Raw genomic sequence first — 19,188 nt, forward strand, 5'->3', positions numbered from 1 at the left:
GCACTTTGTAGGGAGGAGAGGGTCCGAGAGGAAATTTGACAGAGGGGCTCAAAATCAGGAAGGGTCTGGCCAGGGTTGAGAGCACGCGCGAGAGAGAGAGAGAGACAAGTGGAGGAGGTTGATTCAATCACAATCAATCGAGGCTTTCAAAAGAGAAAGGCTATAATGAAAGGTTGGGGAACTGAGCTGGGTTCTTTTGAGGGACAGCATGGGTATGTCCTGTTTCAGTGTTGGAACCCTTCTCTGTCAAGGCTGAAGGCAGAGCGGGGAAGGCCCTCGTACACTGAGGGACAGGACATACAGGTAAAAACCTCCTCGAGCCGTCTTTACCAGGTAACACCTGACATGCAAATTAACATTACAGCTATAACCTGTAACAAGTCAAGTCAAGTGGGTAATCTGACACTGCAGAATGCAAAAACCCAGATCTGCATTGCACATTATGTAATGTCAAATTTGACATCATTTAAAGTCATGCTGACTACCACAAAATAAACCCACAATGTTTTGTTTTCACAGAAAACAGAACGGGGACCTTTCTCTTCTGTATTCAGACTCAAATCAAACCTCTTCTCATCACCTCGCCCCAATTCTCCTGTTCACAGTGTAGCATCTTCCCCCCTTTAAATCCCTCAACACCCGACTTTGGACATGACCGCACGCGCACACACACACAGGTGCAAACAATTGTCCTGCGTCAATCCATCCCGACGACCCCTCTCCCAAGAAATAGTTTGCTGCTGGCAGTTGGAGCAAGGGTTGCCAACTCTGTTGGCCATATCCCAGGAGGATTTATCACATGACCTCAGACATCCTGGGGCAGCATGACAGCACAGTGGTTAGCACAATTGCTTCACAGCTCCAGGGTCCCAGGTACGACTCCCGGCTTGGGTCACTGTCTGTGCGGAGTCTGCACGTTCTCCCAGTGTCTGCGCGGGTTTCCTCCGGGTGCTCCGGTTTCCTCCCACAGCCCAAAGGCGTGCAGGTTAGGTGCAGACTCGATGGGCCGAATGGCCTCCTTCTGCACTGTAAATGCTATGAAAAATTCTATGATCCTCTCCGCCATTGGCCGACCTATTGTCCTTGCACAGCCCCATCTTCCCACACCGATTGGACAGCAGACAGACTCTTTAGCTACAGAGAGTGAATGCACTGGCAGTAATCTCCCAAGAATCCTTAAATTCCAGAAGAGTCCCAGAGGATTAGAACACTGCTAACATATTTAAAAGGGAGGAAGGGAAATGTAAATAATTGTAGGTCGGGGCACCGAGGTCCCAGGTTCGATCCCGGCTCTGGGTCACTGTCCGTGTGGAGTTTGCACATTCTCCCCGTGTCTGCGTGGGTTTCGCCCCCACAAGCCACAGATGTGCAGGGTAGGTGGGTAGGTGGATTGGCCAGGCTGAATTGCCCCTTAATTGGAAAAACTGAATTGGGTACTCTAAATTAAAAAAAAAAACAATGATTGTAGGTCAGTTAGCTTATCAGTCATTGGGTAAATGCTACCGAGTCCATTTCAAAGGATGTAATAGCAGATCATTTGGAAATACACAAAACATGGTTTTACCAAGGGGAAATTGTACCGGTCAAATTTATTAGAATTCTTTTGAAGTGGTAACAAGCAGGGTAGATAAAGAGGAACCAGTAGATGTAATATACTTTGATTTCCAAAATGTTTTTGATGATGTATTCGATGAGTGTTCTGCACTGTAAATTCTGTGACGTACCACACAAAAGGCTACTCGAGAGCCCAGGGTATTGTGGGTAGTATATTAGCACAGAGAGAGGATTGGCTAGTTGTTTTTTTTTTCTATAAATTTAGAGTACCCAATTATTTTTTCCAATTAAGGGGCAATTTAGCGTGGCCAATCCACCTACCCTGCACATCTTTGGGTTGTGGGGGCGAGACCCACGCAGACACGGGGAGAATGTGCAAACTCCACACAGACAGTGACCCAGAGCCAGGATCGAACCTGGGAACCTCGGCGCCGTGAGGCTGCAGGGCTAACCCACTGCGCCACCGTGCTGCCCAGGATTGGCTAGTTGATAGAAGTCAGAGAGTTGGGACAAGAGGGGCATTTTCAGAATGGCAATCTGTAACTAATGGAGTGTCACAGGGATCACTGCTGGGACCACAATTAATATTAATGACTTGGACGAGGGAAGTGAATGCTCTATTGCCAATTTTGCAGATGCCACAAAGATAGGTGGGAAGGCAAGAGGTGAGGATGACAGTCACAAAACTTGGCGGGCGGAATATAATGTACGAAAATGTGAAGTTTGAACTTAGGAAGAATAAAGGAGCTGAATATTAATTAAATGGAGAAAGACTGCAGAAAGCTGCAGCTCAGAGGGATCTGGGAGCCCTAGTGCATATCATCACAAAAAGCTAGCATGCAAATTCAGCAAGTAATCGGGGAGACAAATGGAACGTTGGCCTTTATTTCACAGGTAATGGAGTATAAAAATAGGGAAGTCCTGCTGAAACCTGGAATACTGAACAGTTATGGCCCCCTTATCGAAGGGCAGACATTGGACCGCATTGCAGGCAGTCCAGAGAAGGTTCACTAAGTTGATCTTGGGTATGGAGGGATTTTCTTATGAGGAGGTCAAGTCCGTACTCAAAAGGTGACCTTATTAAGACCTCATTGAACACTTCTTGGAAATCAAAGTATATTACATCTACTGGTTCCCCTTCATCTATTCTGCTTGAAGGGCAGCACAGTGGCGGGGGGGGGGGGGGTTAGTCCTGTTGCCTCATGGCCCCGAGGACCCAGGTTCGATCCCGGCTCTGGGTCACTGTCCGTGTGGAGTTTGCACATTCTCCCCGTGTCTCTCACCCCCACAACCCAAAGATGTGCAGGCTAGGTGGATTGGCCACGCTAAATTGCCCCTTAATTGGAAAAATGAATGGGGTACTCTAAATTTAAAAACAAACTATCCTGCTTGTTACCACTTCAAACAGATTCTAATTTGGCAGGCATAATTTCCCCTTTGTGAAGGCAGCTTTGTGCATTTCTAAATGCTCTTCTATTACATTCTTTGGTGTAGAGATGCTGGCGTTGGGCTGGGGTGAGCACAGTAAGTAGTCTTACAACACCAGGTTAAAGTCCAACAGGTTGGTTTGGAATCACTAGCTTTCGGAGCACTGCTCCTTCCTCAGGTCCTCCAAACACCCGAGGAAGGAGCAGTGCTCTGAAAGCTAGTGATTTCAAACCAACCTGTTGGACTTTAACCTGGTGTTGTATTACATTCTTCGTATCGGATTCTCAGGGGGTTTGACAGGGTCGGTGCGGAGGTTGTTTCCTCTTGTGGGAGAGTCTGGGAGCAGAGGGCAGAATCGGAGTGAGGGGGTCGCCCATTTCAGACAGAGAGGAGGAGGAATTTCTTCCCTCAGAGGGGAGAGAATCTGTGGAATTCTTTACCGCAGAGAGCTGTAGAGATCAGCACAGTAGCATTGTGGATAGCACAAATGCTTCACAGCTCCAGGGTCCCAGGTTAGATTCCCGGCTTGGGTCACTGTCTGTGCGGAGTCTGCACATCCTCCCAGTGTGTGCGTGGGTTTCCTCCGGGTGCTCCGGTTTCCTCCCACAGTCCAAAAGATGTGCAGGTTAGGTGGATAGGCCATGATAAATTGCCCTTAGTGTCCAAAATTGCCCTTAGTGTTGGGTGGGGTTACTGGGTTATGGGGATAGGGAGGTGGTGTTGACCTCGGGTAGGGTGCTCATTCCCAAGAGCCGGTGCAGTCTCAATGGGCCGAATGGCCTCCTTCTGCACTGTAATTTCTATGATTAAGTATGTTCAAGGCCGAGACAGAGTGAGGGAATTATGGGGATAAGGTGGGAAAGTGGAATTGAGGATTATCACATCAGATCAGCCACAATTTCTTTGAATGGCGGAGCAGACTCGATGGGCCGAGTTGGCCAATTTCTGCTCCTATGTCTTATGGTCTAACCCTGAAAAGAGCAGAGAGGCTGAGGGGTGACCTGGTGGAGGTGTTCAAAATTATAAGGGGTATAGATAGGGTGGATAGGAAGGAACATCTCCCCTTCGTGGAGGGGTCAATAATCAGGGGGCATTAAGGGGCAGGAGAATTAGAGGGGATTTGAGGAAAAGCTTGTTAAACCCAGAGGGTGGTGGGAATCTGGAATTCGCTGACTGAAAGGGTGGTAGAGGCGGGAAACCTCAGCATTTAGATGAGCGTTTGGAACACCATCACAAACAAAGCTATGGAGCAACTGCTGGGAAATGGAATGAGAATAGGTTTGATGGCAGTGCAATTGCAATGGGCCGAAGGGCCTGTGTGCTGTAGAACTCTGACTATAACCTCAGGCTAGGGTGAGGGAGGTGGTAAAAATGTTAGTGACAGACTGGTTTGCTGGCAAAGTCATAGGAGAACTCCCAACGTCCTCACGGACTGGCTCCAGGAACACATCATTGCTAAGTGTCGGTCTGCATGTGCACAGACACGTGGGCCCCACCACTCAGGAAGACCAGACACGTAGTAGCCACTTTAAATCATTAGGATAAGGAAGAACAAAAAAGGTAAAACACTTTTACAACTTTACAAAAAGTGATCACCATTAAAACCAACGATTCAATTTTTCGATCAAAGGCAATTAAGAAAAATAATTCTTCCAGTTTGAACCCTTTGAAACCTCCAGGCACTCTCTCACCAACCTTCACAATTCCCAAACCTGTTCAACTGGTTTAAACAACAGCTCAATGCAATCACGTGTGGATGTTAATTACCCGATTTAGAACACACAGTTCAGGGCTTCACCATGAGCTGCCCAGACCCCAAGCCGCACTTTACAAGAACAGGCACCGTGAGAAAGGCCAACATTACGGCACAGTTGTACAAACACGGGAGGGGACATGACTTTAGTGGGCAGTACGGTAGCACAGTGGTTAGCACCGTGGCTTCACAGTGCACGGGTCCCAGGTTCGATTCCCCACTGGGTCACTGTCTGTGCGGAGTCTACACGTTCTCCCCGTGTCTACGTGGGTTTCCTCCGGGTGCTCCGGTTTCCTCCCACAGTCCAAAGATGGGCAGGTTAGGTGGATTGGCCATGCTAAATTGTCCTCAAGTGACCAAAAAAGGTTAGGAGGGGTTACGGGGATAGGGTGGAAGTGAGGGCTTAAGTGGGCCGGTGCAGACTCGATGGGCTGAATGGCCTCCTTCTGCACTGTATGTTCTATGACCACACCCTCAAAGAAACCACTAAACACGTTGCGAAGTCTACAATATGCCATTGCTGCCCTCACAGGAGTTCCTTCCTTTCAATAAGTTACAGCAGGAAGTCTTACAACACAAGGTTAACCAACAGGTTTGTTTCGAATCACTAGCTTTCAGTGCACTGCTCCTTCCTCAGGTGACTCACCGGAGATTCACCCGAGGAAGGAGCCGTGCTTAGAAGGCTACTGATTCGAAACAAACCTGTTGGACTTTAGCCTGGTGTTGCAAGACTTCTTACTGTGCTCACCCCAGTCCAATGTCGGCATCTCCACTTTATGTGACAGGCCACTGCTGGAATTTTCCTCAATCACACCCACATCCCTGAAAGTTTTTACACAGGAGACTCACGATGAGAACACGGGGAGAGGCAAGTGAGCACAATAAATGATACATTGCACAGAAATGGCACCTTGGAAGTCTGTACCCTCAGAACCCTGAGCAGGACAGGGGTGGGTAAAAAGGATTTAGGCAGATTGCTCACCTTAGGCCCAGAATAGAACAGCAGGGGGGTTAGAGTCAGAGGATCACAGAATTGGCAGCACGGTGGCACAGTGGTTAGCATTGCTGCCTCACGGCACTGAGGACCCGGGTTCGAATCCCGGCCCTGGGTCACTGTCCGTGTGGAGTTTGCACATTCTCCCCGTGTCTGCGTGGGTTTCACCCCCCACAACCCAAAGATGTGCAGGGTAGGTGGATTGGCTACGCTAAATTGCCCCTTAATTGGAAAAAATAATGGGGTACTCTAAATTTATTTTTGAAAAAATAGGAGCACAGAATTTAACAGTGCAGGAGGCCATTCAGCCCATTGAGTCTGCACCAGCTCTTGGAAAGAGCACCCTACCCACACCTCCATAACCCCACCTGACCTTTTTTTGTCACTCAAGGGGCAATTTAGCATGGCCAATCCACCCAACCAGCACATCTTTGGACTGTGGGAGGAAACGAGCACCCGGAGGAAACCCACGCAGACACGGGGAGGACGTGCAGACTCTGCACAGAGAGTGACCCAAGCCGGGAATGGAACCCGAGACCCTGGAGCTGTGAATCAACAGTGCTAACCACTATGCCACCGTGGAGGTTTGGCTGAATTGCTCTTTCCGCTGACACGGACAGGATGGGCCAAATGGCCTCGTGCTTCAAAATGATCAGAATTCTACAATTACTGGAATAATGGTAGGATTGCTTCTCTTACAGCAGAGAAGGGCGAGGAGGAGGAGGGGGGGGGGGGGGATTTAAAGATTGGACCGATCACATTTTGGGCCTCTGACCTTTCCCTTCAAAGCACTGTGCTGGTGGATATCGGGGTAACCAAGGATTGAGTTCCAGAGATATCAGCTATGTCCTCCTCCCACACCAGCTGCTGTCAGATAAGCATTACCTCACGTCTGTCAGTCATGGTACAGTGAGACACACCCTCCCCTCCGTCAGGAGGGAGTAGGCAAGTTGAACTACAAAGCCGTGTGCACAAACCCCAGGCAAACCCTGGCAGAGCAGCTCGGAGGGAAAGGCAGGTGCCACCTTTCAGGAGGAGAGGTTAAGCGGAGTGCACACCCTCACAGAGATGACAGAGCACCCCAGTCCAAATCCTCCCACCCTCCCAAACATCAGCAGCTGCTGCACCCACTGACAGAAATAAACAGACCCTGGGCAGAGTACACAGGAGATTGACAAGAACACGGCCGGGGCTGGAAAATTGCAGCCATGAGGAAAGATTGCGGAGAATAGGGTTAGATTCCTCAGAACAGAGACGACCAAGGGGTGAGCCGATAGAGGGTTACAAAAATGAGGGGCCTCGATAGGGTAGACAGGAAAGACTCATTCTCCTAGTGGAGGGGGGTCAGTACCGGGGACACAGATTTAAGGCACTTGATGGGATTAGAGGGGATATTAGGAACTATTTCAGCCAGAGATGGGTGTCAGGAACGGATTTCCCCAGCTGGGGGTGGAGGCGGAAATGTTAGACGGTACCTGGATCTGCACCGTACCCAAAGTGCTGTAACTTGCAAAGCTACTGATCCGGCACTGGGGTTAGAATAGCCATCTGTTTTTTCAGCTGGTAGAGGGCGATGGGCTCTTTCTGTGCTAGGGCCTTTCCATAGCTCAATCTCCACCTGCCTCCGTTAAATATAGACACACTCTGGCAGTCCCAACGGCCCTGGAGAAGGAACCCCCATCAGAGATTCAGCCCCGGGATCAGGGGGCTGATTATTTGGGGCAGCACGGTGGCATAGTGGTTAGCACAACTGCTTCACAGCTCCAGGGTCCCAGGTTCGATTCCCGGCTTGGGTCACTGTCTGCGCGGAGTCTGCACGTTCTCCCAGTGTCTGCGTGGGTTTCCTCCGGGTGCTCCGGTTTCCTCCCACAGCCCAAAGAAGATGTGCAGGTTAGGTGGATTGGCCATGATAAATTGCCCTTGGTGTTGGGTGGGGTTACTGGGTTATGGGGATAGGGTGGGGTTGTGGGTTTGGGTAGGGTCCTCTTTCCAAGAGCTGGTGCAGACTCGATGGGCTGAATGGCCTCCTTCTGCACTGTAAATTCAATGAAGGTTTCGGACTGCGGTACGGAGAAGCATAGTCACTCAAAAGGGGCTGTGAATCTTTGGAATTCCCCCAGAGGGTTCTGCATGCTCCATCACGGAGTACATGGCTGGGATGGACAGGTTTGTCTCCTCTCCGGAATGAGGGAGCCAGGGAGGCAGTGGGGGAGGGAAGTTGAAGTTTTAGGATCTGCCAGGTGAAAATCGGAGGTGAAAAATGGGCTGCACGGTGGCACAGTGATTAGCACGGTTGCTTCACGGCACCAGGGTCCCGGGTTCGATTCCCGGCGTGGGTCACTGTGCGGAGTCTGCACATTCTCCCCGCATGGGCTTCCTCCGGGTGCTCCGGTTTCCTCCCACAAGTCCCGAAAGACGTGCTGTCATGTGAATTGGACATTCTGAATTCTCCCCATGTACCCGAACAGGTGCCAGAATGTGGTAAGTAGGGGATTTTCACAGTAACTTATTTGCAGTGTTAATGCAAGCCTACTTGTGACACTAATAAAGATTACTATTATAAAACCACAAGACTGGATCTGCAGGAACACTGTTCCAATTCACGGTGTCAGCAAGGAAAACTGATACATATCAGGAACCTGCCCAGTCCAGGAGTCAACAACAACAACATCTCTGTTTTAACTATCTCAACATCATCTGAACCCTTTTGCCAGGTCTTCCTGCAACGCTCCCACCTCATTCCATCCAGCTCCGTGAACAATTCAGCCTCTCCCACATCATTGTTGTGCTGTTCTAACAAATAATGAGATTCATCCGAGAGATTGAAACCGGGATCATTCGTTTATTCACGCCAGTGAGTTTAGCAACCTTTTCCTCAAAACTCTTAAAAGCATGTACATTTCAGCGGGATCAGCCATCATTAAACAGATCCCGTGCTCATTAATTAGTTAAATAACTCGCTTATTCACCGGCATGACATTCTGATGACAATTAACTTTAGAATCAGATTTCTGTCACCGGACGCAAGTGGCCAATCTAGTTTTACCGGATTGAATATTCACATCATCTGACGACACAATAGAGGTAGTGATTGCACAGAACACACCCTATAAACACAAAAATCTGTGTGGGTGTCCCTGTTGACATCAAAGTTCAGAACTATAAAGCCACTGTTGCCAGCTACAGATCCTCCCGTGACGACTGGATCCGTAAACAATTTGCAGGCCAGCGTCAAATACCCTTCCGAGCCGGGCAGCAGGGTGGCGCAGTGGTTAGCACTGCTGCCTCACGGTGCCGAGGTCCCAGGTTCGATCCCGGCTCTGGGTCACTGTCCGTGTGGAGTTTGCACATTCTCCCCGCATCTGCGTGGGTTTCACCCCCCCACAACCCTAAAGATGTGCAGGGCAGGTGGATTGGCCACGCTAAATTGCCCCTTAAATTGGGGAAAAAGGGATTGGGTACTCTAAATTAAAGAAAAGAAAAACCCCCTTTTGAGTCAAGTTGGTTGAATTCATTGCGATATTGGAATGGGTTAATGCAAACCCATCGCCTTCCCAATGTCATTCCGCTCTGGGGATAGGATAGAGATGGAGGGGAGAAGGACAAGTTAAGATGACGCAGCCTGGGGAGATTGGCATCCATTCAAATGGATGGTTCTTTGGAGCCAACAGCAACTTTGCCGTGGGTTTGCCAGTCTGCTGGATATGGGTACATCGCACCAGACTATTGGAACACTACAAACATCAGGATGTGACCCAGACCGGATATCTCATTCCCAATGACATCATGCCTCACAAGTGCTGACCTCGGATGTCACATTAGAACTCCTGCAAATTACTCAGTTTATCAATCATTCCTTCAGCTGGGGTGACACAGCGGTTAGCACTGCTGCCTCACAGCACTAGGGACCCAGGGCGGCAGGGTGACACAGCAGTTAGCACTGCTGCCTCAGCGCCAGGGACCCAGGGCAGCATGGTGACACAGCAGTTAGCACTGCTGCCTCAGCACCAGGGACCCAGGGCGGCACGGTGACACAGCGGTTAGCACTGCTGCCTCAGCGCCAGGGACCCAGGGCGGCAGGGTGACACAGCGGTTAGCACTGCTGCCTCACAGCGCCAGGGACCCAGGTTCAATTCCGGCCTTGGGTGTCTGTGCGGAGTCTGCACGTTCTCCCCGTGTCTGTATGGGTTTCCTCCAGGTGCTCCGGTTTCCTCCCACAGTCCAAAGATGTGCAGGTTGGGTGGGGTTATGGGGATAGGGGAGTGGGCCTGGGTAGGGCACTCTTTCAGAGGGTCGGTGCAGGCTCGCTGTGAGAAAGCCTCCAGTCGGTTGGAAAAACACTAATATTCCCTTATTCAATGTGGAGATGCCAGCGTGGGACTGGGGTGAGCACAGTAAGAAGACATGCAACACCAGGTTAAAGTCCAACAGGTTTGTTTCAAACACGAGCTTTCGGAGCACTGTTCCTTTCACCTGAGCAGGGATTGACCCGAGGAAGGAGCAGCGCTCCGATAGCTAGTGATTTGAAACAAATCTGTTGGACTTTAACCTGGTGTTGTAAGGCTTCTTACTTATTCAAAAAGGGAGCGAGGCAGAAGGTAGGAAACTATAGACCGGTTAGTTTAACCTTTGTCTTTGGGAAATTGTTAGAATCCATTATTAAAGGAAGTGATAATGAACATGACATTTGGAAAGTCAAAACACGATCCATCAGAGGCAGCATGGTTTTATCAAGGGCAAATCATATTTGATTAGTTTAGTAGAATTCTTCAAAGATGTAACAAGCAAGGGCAGCACGGAGGCGCAGTGGTTAGCACTGCTGCCTCACAGCGCTGAGGTTCCCAGGTTCGATCCCGGCTCTGGGTCACTGTCCGTGTGGAGTTTGCACATTCTCCCTGTGTCTGCGTGGGTTTCACCCCCACAACCCAAAGATGGGCAGGGTAGGTGGATTGGCCACGCTAAATTGCCCCTTAATTGGAAAAAAAGAATTGGGTACTCTTAAATTTTTTTTTAAAGATGCAACAAGCTGGATAATGGGGATCCTGTAGATGTAGTATATCTAGACTTCCAGAAGGCGTTTGATAAGGTGCCGCACAAAAGGTTAATGGTCAAGGTTAGATCACATAGGGGTGGGGGTTATTTATTAACTTGGATAGAAGACTAGCTGACGGACAGAAGACAGAGTCGGGATAAATGGGTCTTTTTCTGGAAGGCAAGATGTAACTAGCGGGGTACCACAACTATTTACAATCTATAAAAATGTAAACGCAAATGTTGCCACAGTCCCAGGTGACCATAGGCTGCTTTCCCCTTTGAGGGGGGAGAGCTGACTGGCGGTGATTTAACCTGAGGGTTGCCACACCTCAGGCGAGGGGCAAGGTTAAGGCAGGGATTTCACCTCAGCCGGTCCGGGGAATTGAAGTCGCGCTGCTGGCTTCTGCTCTGCATCACAAACCAGCCGTACAACCAACTGAGCTGTGCCAGCCCCTGTTTACAATCGAGATTGGTGACCTGGACTCGGGGATAGAAGGTACGATAGCCAAATTTAAGGATGGCACTAAAATACATGGGATGGTAAGTTGTGGATAGCAAGTTGCAATGAGTGGGTTAGTAGAGTGGGCCAAATTTGGCAGATGGAGTTTAATGCGGATAAGTGCGAGGTTAGTCGGGAAAATAGAAATGCAAATTCTCATCTAAATGGAGAGAAACATGTACTTCTGTGCAGAGGGATCTGGGTGTCCTTGTGCGTGAATCACAAAGTTAGTACGCAGGTGCAGCAGGTAGTAAGGATGTCAAATTGAATTTTGGAATTGATGGCTAAAACAATGGAATATAAAACAGGGATTATGTTGCTGTAACTGTACAATGCATTGGGGAGATCGCTCCGCTCCCGAAGTACTGTGCACAGTTGTGGTCCTCTTATTTGAGGAAGGACGTAGTTGAATTAGAGGCATTTCAGAGGACGTTTACTAGATTGATTCCAATCTAGTGCTAACCCACTGCGCCAACGTGCCGCCACTCCTCAAATTAAATTTGAAAACCAACTGGTTGAGCAGAGCTCCTCCGGGAGTGGAAGCTGCCACCCACACCAACATGTGACTGACGTCCGACACTTGCACATTCCTCTGAGCAAGTCAAGACAGGCAGTAAAGACAGGCAGGAATTACTCATTTGCCATTGGTGCGTACATTCCAAGGACAAATATTTTCCATAAGGACATTCATGAAGTAATGGTTCACCAGACCAAACGGAAGGATTGTCGAAAGAGGACAGATTGGTTAGACCAGGCCTCCATTTTCACTGGGATTTAGAAGAATGGGGGGGGGGCACGGTGGCACAGCGGTTAGCACTGCTGCCTCACGTCACGGGGGATCCGGCTTCGATCCCAGCCCCGGGTCACTGTCCATGTGGAGTTTGCACATTCTCCCCATCATCATAGAATTTACAGTGCTGAGAAATGAAAAAAAGAAAATGGCTTATTGTCACGAGTCGGCTTCAATGAAGTTACTGTGAAAAGCCCCTAGTCGCCACATTCCGGCGCCTGTTCGGGGAGGCTGGTATGGGAATTGAACCGTGCTGCTGGCCTGCCTTGATCTGCTTTAAAAGCCAGCGATTTAAGCAGGCCATTCAGCCCATCTAGTCTGCACCCACCTTGGAAAGAGCACCCTAGCGCCAGAGCGAGGTGACTTCTTGCAAGCTTTGCCCAGCATGCCCTCTAATTCTATCTTTTACTCTCGTTCTATGCTTCTCAAACTTCATTCCATCTCTTTTAAACTCTCTAACAATGTTCTAATTCAATTACTTTCTCTACACCTTGCTATAACTGTAACATTATATTCTGCAGTCTCTCCTTCCTTCCCTATGCACTGTATGCATTGTTTGTACAGCAGGCAAGAAGCAATACTTTTCACTGTATACTAATACATAGAACATAGAACATAGAACAGTACAGCACAGAACAGCCCCTCGATGTTGTGCCGAGCCATGATCACCCTACTCAAACCCACGTATCCACCCTATACCCGTAACCCAACAACTCCCCCCTTAACCTTTTTTTAGGACACTACGGGCAATTTAGCATGGCCAATCCACCCAACCTGCACATCTCTGGGCTGTGGGAGGAGACCGGAGCACCCGGAGGAAACCCACGCAGACACGGGGAGAACGTGCGGACTCCGCACAGACAATGGCCCAAGCTGGGAATCGAACCAGCGACCCTGGAGCCATGAGGCAATAGTGCAGAGGTCCAGTCACCAATGGTATCCAGGGCATCAGAGAGCATAGCAGTAGAACATAGAACATAGAAAAATACAGCACAGAACAGGCCCTTCGGCCCACGATGTTGTGCCAAACCTTTGTCCTAGATTAATCATAGATTATCATAGAATTTACAGTGCAGAAGGAGGCCACTCGGCCCATCGAGTCTGCACCAGCTCTTGGAAAGAGCTCCCTACCCAAGGTCCACACCTCCACCCTATCCCCATAACCCAGTAACCGCACAATTTTGGACACGAAGGGCAATTTATCACGGCCAATCCACCTAACCTGGACATCTTTGGACTGTGGGAGGAAACCGGAGCACCCGGAGGAAACCCACGCACACACGGGGAGGATGTGCAGACTCCACACAGACAGTACATTTCTAACAGATCCACATGATCATGTTAAATGACAGAGCAGGCCCGAAGGGCCTCATCCTGTGCCTAATTTCTATGCCATGAAAGGTGCTATACAAATTCAAGTCTTTAACAGTTAAAATAAATAAATAGATTGAACAAACCTGTCCAGTAACCCCCAAATTTACAACTGGGTAGGGGGAAGTTAAGAATAAGAAAGAATTTGGTAGATCGGAGCAAAGAAATCATTGTTTTTTTGGGGGAAAAAGAAACGAAGCAAAAAGGAACCACCAGATTAGCGATATCCTCAAAAAGGAATAAAATCAGGAAATGCATTTTTAAAAATTATTTTGTTACACACAAGAGATAGAGAGAATCTCGAACTCAATGAAGGATTCTAAAAAAATTCTGGCACTGGAGGTTAATAGAACGTAAAGCAATATTGGGGCCAATGCAGGTGAATGGCTCTAACAGATAGGCAGACGGAATATCTCCTTTGTTTTAAAGTATATAAAAACTTTGCTGTTTGATTCTGGATGTGTACAATCAACATACCCCACCCAGTTACTGCCTCACTACACCTTTGGACCGAAAATCCTACCCTGTCCCCCAAGCACTGAACCTTCCAGCCTGCACCACACAGACCATCCCCTCCTCCACTAATCGCCATTTTACTCATTCGCAGGTATTTTAGAGAAGAGAGAGAGAGAGAGAGAGAGAGGAGACACACACACACGCAGGTATTTTTGAGAGAGAGAGAGAGAGAGAGACACACGCAGGTATTTTTAAAGAGAGAGAGAGAGAGAGACACACACAGGTAATTTTGAGAGAGAGGAAATTAAGAAACAAAGCCCATGGCTTAGTTTAGACTCGGGCTAGAGTCTGTAACCCGAATAGCAGCAATAAATATTTCCACACACATTCTTCCAGCTTTAAACCTTCTTCAATAAAACATACCTCGAGTGGTTCCAACTCCGAAATCACCTGGCGAACCGTGGGAGGTGTTATGTTAAAACATTTTATATTAATTATTAAACTATAGCACCAATTAAAGTTTAACCTAACGCACAGTTAGAGCTCACATCAAACTTGGCTCACTTGTACCAAGAGAATTCTGAAAATAAATGCACTTCGTTTGGGATTGTTGTTACTCTTCCATCGCCCCCCCCCCCCCCCCCCCCCCCATCCCCCCATCCTGTGGGGACTGGCTCTATCTGGGGCAGTGGGAAAGAAAGAGATTGGGGGGGAAAGCGAGGCAGCACAGTGGTTAGCTCTGCTGCCTCAGGGTCCCAGGTTCCATTCCGGCCTTGGGTCACTGTCTGTGTGGAGTTTGCACGCTCTCCCCGTGTCTGCGTGGGTTTCCTCCGGGTGCTCCGGTTTCCTCCCCCGGTCCAAAAGACGTGCAGGGGGAAGTGAATCGGCCATGATAGTTTGCCTCTTTAGGTGCCCAAAAAGAGAGTTAGGTGGGGTTACGGGGGAATAGGGCCCCCACGGTAGGGCGTTCTTTCAAAGTGTTGGTGCAGACTCGATGGGCCTCCTGCACTTTGGGATTCTATGAATAGGGGTAGGGTCTAGCAGGGGGGGGGGGGGGGGAAGAGAGAGAGAGAGAGAGAGAGATTGGATCTGGGGGGGGGGGGGGGGGGGGGGGGGGGGAGACCGAGGAGAGTAACCTCAGTTACACAGCTGAAGAATTTACTGTTTCTCAGTCACCACAGAAGGTGCTAAACCCGAGCTCACCCACCCACCCACATACATTCCCAGCTGTTATCTTTATCAATACAAAACACAGTGGGACTGACCTTTTGGGTGGGCAAAGGGGTCGTTGCTCTTGAGAATGGGGGCAAAGCGGCTGTTGGTCTGGTAGCCCTGCCGGGGGGTGAAGGTGCAGACAGTCTTGTGGCTGGACAGACAGTTGACCAGGAAGCAGGTTAGCTCTGCCCCTTCCTCCAACAGGGCCAGATCACAGCCCTGGGTACCACAGCACTGCTCCAGGCAGGAGAGCGAGTTATTCACCAGGCTGACAGCCAGCAGCCTGGCTCCGTCCTCGAAGCTCCGGTCGTGCAGCGAGAGGTCCTTGGAGAGGTTGTAGGATCCGGTGCAGGTCTGCAGCGAGGGGTCGGAGCTGGCTGAAGCCAGGAACAGGATAGCCAGCACGAGCCAGAGGCACCAACTCTGCGCCATTCCGCACAGCAACACACACCCCCAAATCCTGGGAGTGAAACTGACCCAGAAACTGACCAACTCTCACTGCAAAACTGACCCAGAAACTGACCAACTCTCACTCCAAAACTGACCCAGAAACTGACCAACTCTCACTCCAAAACTGACCCAGAAACTGACCAACTCTCACTCCAAAACTGACCCAGAAACTGACCAACTCTCACTCCAAAACTGACCCAGAAACTGACCAACTCTCCAAAACTGACCCTGAAACTGACCAACTCTCACTCCAAAACTGACCCAGAAACTGACCAACTCTCACTCCAAAACTGACCCAGAAACTGACCAACTCTCACTCCAAAACTGACCCAGAAACTGACCAACTCTCACTCCAAAACTGACCCAGAAACTGACCAACTCTCACTCCAAAACTGACCCAGAAACTGACCAACTCTCACTCCAAAACTGACCCAGAAACTGACCAACTCTCACTCCAAAACTGACCCAGAAACTGACCAACTCTCACTCCAAAACTGACCCAGAAACTGACCAACTCTCACTCCAAAACTAACCCTGAAACTGACTAACTCTCCACTCCAAAACTGACCCTGAAATTGGTCGACTTCGAGAAGCGTTTCCGGAAACTCGGAGTAAATTCACCTCCCCCAGACCGGCACACCTTTGTCCCAAGCAAACTTGGAGACAACTTTCAGCTCAAACTTTATATCGTCCACTTCCCTGTAGCTGACGTCAGCGACAGGAGCCAACAGGAAACCCGGAATTAACTGGCCCCAACTTTTAATTATTCATCAACTTTCATCTCTCTCTCTCCCCGTTTAAAGAAAAATAAGAAAATTGGCTCCTCCAGTATAATATAGTTTGGTTTAAAGAAAAATTTGGGGGTGGGGGGAGTTAATTATTTCAATTATTATCTCTTTACATCACAATGAGGAACTATGAGAATTTGTAACCACCCCCCTCACACACACACACACACACATCACACCTTCAACATTTGGAAAATAGCATTTCCAATCGCCAAACCAGTTGTCCCAAATCCCAGTGGGAGATAAATTATTAATCTCCTGGTTTAAAGGATGCTCCAATCATTAATGAGTGTATTAATTAGAATTCCCCCCACAAACACACAGGGAGGGAACTGACCTCTGTTACCGAGACTTTTCAGTTATTTCAAGTTATGCTTTTATAAAGATGAAGTCAATACAGAATTAATTAAAGACCCCACCCCGGAGATTTTCTTTTCCAGAATGATGTGTGGAAGTGATGAGTTAGTTAGTTGGATGACATGCTCTTTTCCAATGAACTTCATTTGCATAATTATTATTGTCTAATTTCCCAGTTGAGCAATGTAAATCTTTCCAGTTCCAAATCAGCCTTTGATGTATTTAAGAGCTTACCACCTGATTTTCCATGAGGACTACATAGGTCCCAGCACCGTTTGCCACGCTATCAGACACTCCAGCAGCAGCCCCGACTACACCCTACCCCTCCCACCCACAATACCCCTGATGCTTGATCAATGATTCCTGAAGCGAGATTGGACGACAATCGAAGGCTTTATTGTACTGGATGTTTCCCCCAGCAGCGGAGGTACAGAATGCAGCTGCTGGGGAGACACAGGGCGCGATTCTCCGCCCCCCACGCCGGGTGGGAGAATAGCGGGAGGGCCTCCCGACATTTTTCATGCCCTCCCGCTATTCTCCCCCCCCCACGTCCGATCCACGCCACGAATCGCCGCTCGCCATTTTTTACGGCGAGCGGCGATTCTCCGAGGCCGATGGGCCGAGCGGCCGGCCCTTCACGCCCGTTTCATCACGTCGTGAAACGGGCGCCAGATGCCCGTTTGGGACATCTAGAGGCCCGATTGGCACGGGAGCACCACGACTGTGCTCGGGAGGGGACAGGCCCGCGATCGGTGCCCACCGATCGTCGGGCCAGCGTCCAAAACGGACGCACTCTTTCCCCTCCGCCGCCCGGCAAGATCAAGCCGACACGTCTTGTCGGGCAGCTGAGGAGAAAGACGGCAACTGCGCATGCGCGGGTTGGCGTTGTCCAACCTGCGCATGGGCGGCTGATGTCATCGGCCGCGTCAGCCGCTGTGATGCACGGGGCTGCGCTCCTAGCCCCGCCCAGGGGGGAGAATCGGCCCCGGAAGTGGCCGTGAAGGCTGCCGTGGGTCATGGCCTGTCCCACGGCAGCCTTTACGATTCTCCGCATTTGCGGAGAATCTCGCCCACAGGCTCTTATACTCCGTCTTACTGGGCGGAACCAGCAGGCATTTATAATTTTAACATTTTAAACAGAGAGATCCAACACACACACACAAGAACCTCGCAATAACACACCCAACTCCTCTCATCCCTAAACCTACCCACACATTAAATCCCCTGCCCTTATCCCTTCCCTTCCCCCCTCCCCGCTGACAGTCAATTTTCCTTGAAGAAGCCGATGAATGGCTGCCACCCCCGAGCGAGCCCCTGCAGTGCCCCTTAAGGCAAACTTCATTTTCTCTAGCCTAAGAAACCCTGTCATGTCACTGACCCCAAACCCCCGACTTTGGAGGCTCCGATTCCCTCCATCCCAGCAAAATCCGTCTCTGGGTCACCATGGAGGCAAAGGCCAAAACGTCGGCCTCCCCCACCCCCCTCCCACCCCCAGGCTCCCGGACCTCCCGACACTCCAAATATTGCCACCTCTGGACTCAGAGTCACCCTCCCTTCCAGGACCTCTGCCATGACGTCTGAGAATCCCTGTCAACAGCCCCTCAGCCTCGGACACGCCCAAAACATATGCACATTTGCAGGACTTCCCCCACATCGCCCACACCTGTCCTCCACCTCCTCAAAAAACCGACTTGTCCGGGTCACACTCATGAGAGCCCTGCGGACCACCTTAAATTGGATCAGGCTACGCCTGGCGCACAACAAGGATCCATTGACTCTCCTCAGGGCCTTCCCCCACAACCCAACTTCCAACTCTCCTCCCAGCTCTTGCTCCCACTTCCTGGTCACCTCCCCAGTTGGGATGCCTTCCCACTCCATCAGTTCCTTATATATTTCCGAGACTCTCCTCTCCCCAACTCCTGTTTTAGACGTCGCCTTATCCTGTAGTCCGCTTAGTGGGAGGCAAAGGAAGGTCGGGACCTGCCTCCGAACATAATCCCTGCGAGTACCGGAACCCTTTCCCACCCGGCAACTCTAACTCCTCCTCCAGTTCCTCCAGGCTAGGGAAGGCCTCCTCAATGGAGAGGTCCCCAAATCTCTCAGTCCCTGCCCGCTGCCACTTCCTGAAGCCCCCGTCCAGCCCCCTCCCCGAAACAAACCAGTGGTTATCACAGATCGGTGACCACACCGACGCCTGACCCCTCCCCTCTGAGAACGCTCCCAACCGTGAGTTGCTTTGATGCAAAACGTGCTCCCCGTAAGGACACTGGACGCTGATTCCAATAGAAACGTTCAAAAGGGCAATTACTTGAAGAAGCAGGAAATAAATTTCAAGGCCAGTGGCAAAGACAGTGGAACCAATTGGAAAACTCTATCAGAGAGCATGGGAGTGATGGGCTGAATAGTCTCATTCTGTGATGTAAAGGAATCTATGACCCAAGTCAATGCCACAGATATCTCACTTTGTCACAACTCAGTAAGGTATCTGAAGAACGTTGT

General features: G+C 49.9%; 1 protein-coding gene across 2 annotated transcripts in view; it reads right to left on the minus strand.

Moving 5' to 3' along the window:
- Nucleotides 1–16,293, minus strand: part of spint2 (serine peptidase inhibitor, Kunitz type, 2) — a 34,646-nt gene extending 18,353 nt beyond the window's left edge. The window contains exon 1 of one of the 2 annotated variants that reach the window (XM_038786024.1): nt 15,145–16,293. In XM_038786024.1, coding sequence (XP_038641952.1) covers nt 15,145–15,526 — 382 coding nt within the window. In that variant the 5' untranslated portion in view covers nt 15,527–16,293. The remainder of the gene's footprint in view (nt 1–15,144) is intronic. The other variant, XM_038786023.1, reaches the window with a different exon arrangement.
- Between the last annotated feature and the right edge of the window lie 2,895 nt (nt 16,294–19,188).

Source organism: Scyliorhinus canicula, chromosome 27 (assembly GCF_902713615.1).
Source record: "Scyliorhinus canicula chromosome 27, sScyCan1.1, whole genome shotgun sequence".
Classification (NCBI taxonomy): domain Eukaryota; kingdom Metazoa; phylum Chordata; class Chondrichthyes; order Carcharhiniformes; family Scyliorhinidae; genus Scyliorhinus; species Scyliorhinus canicula.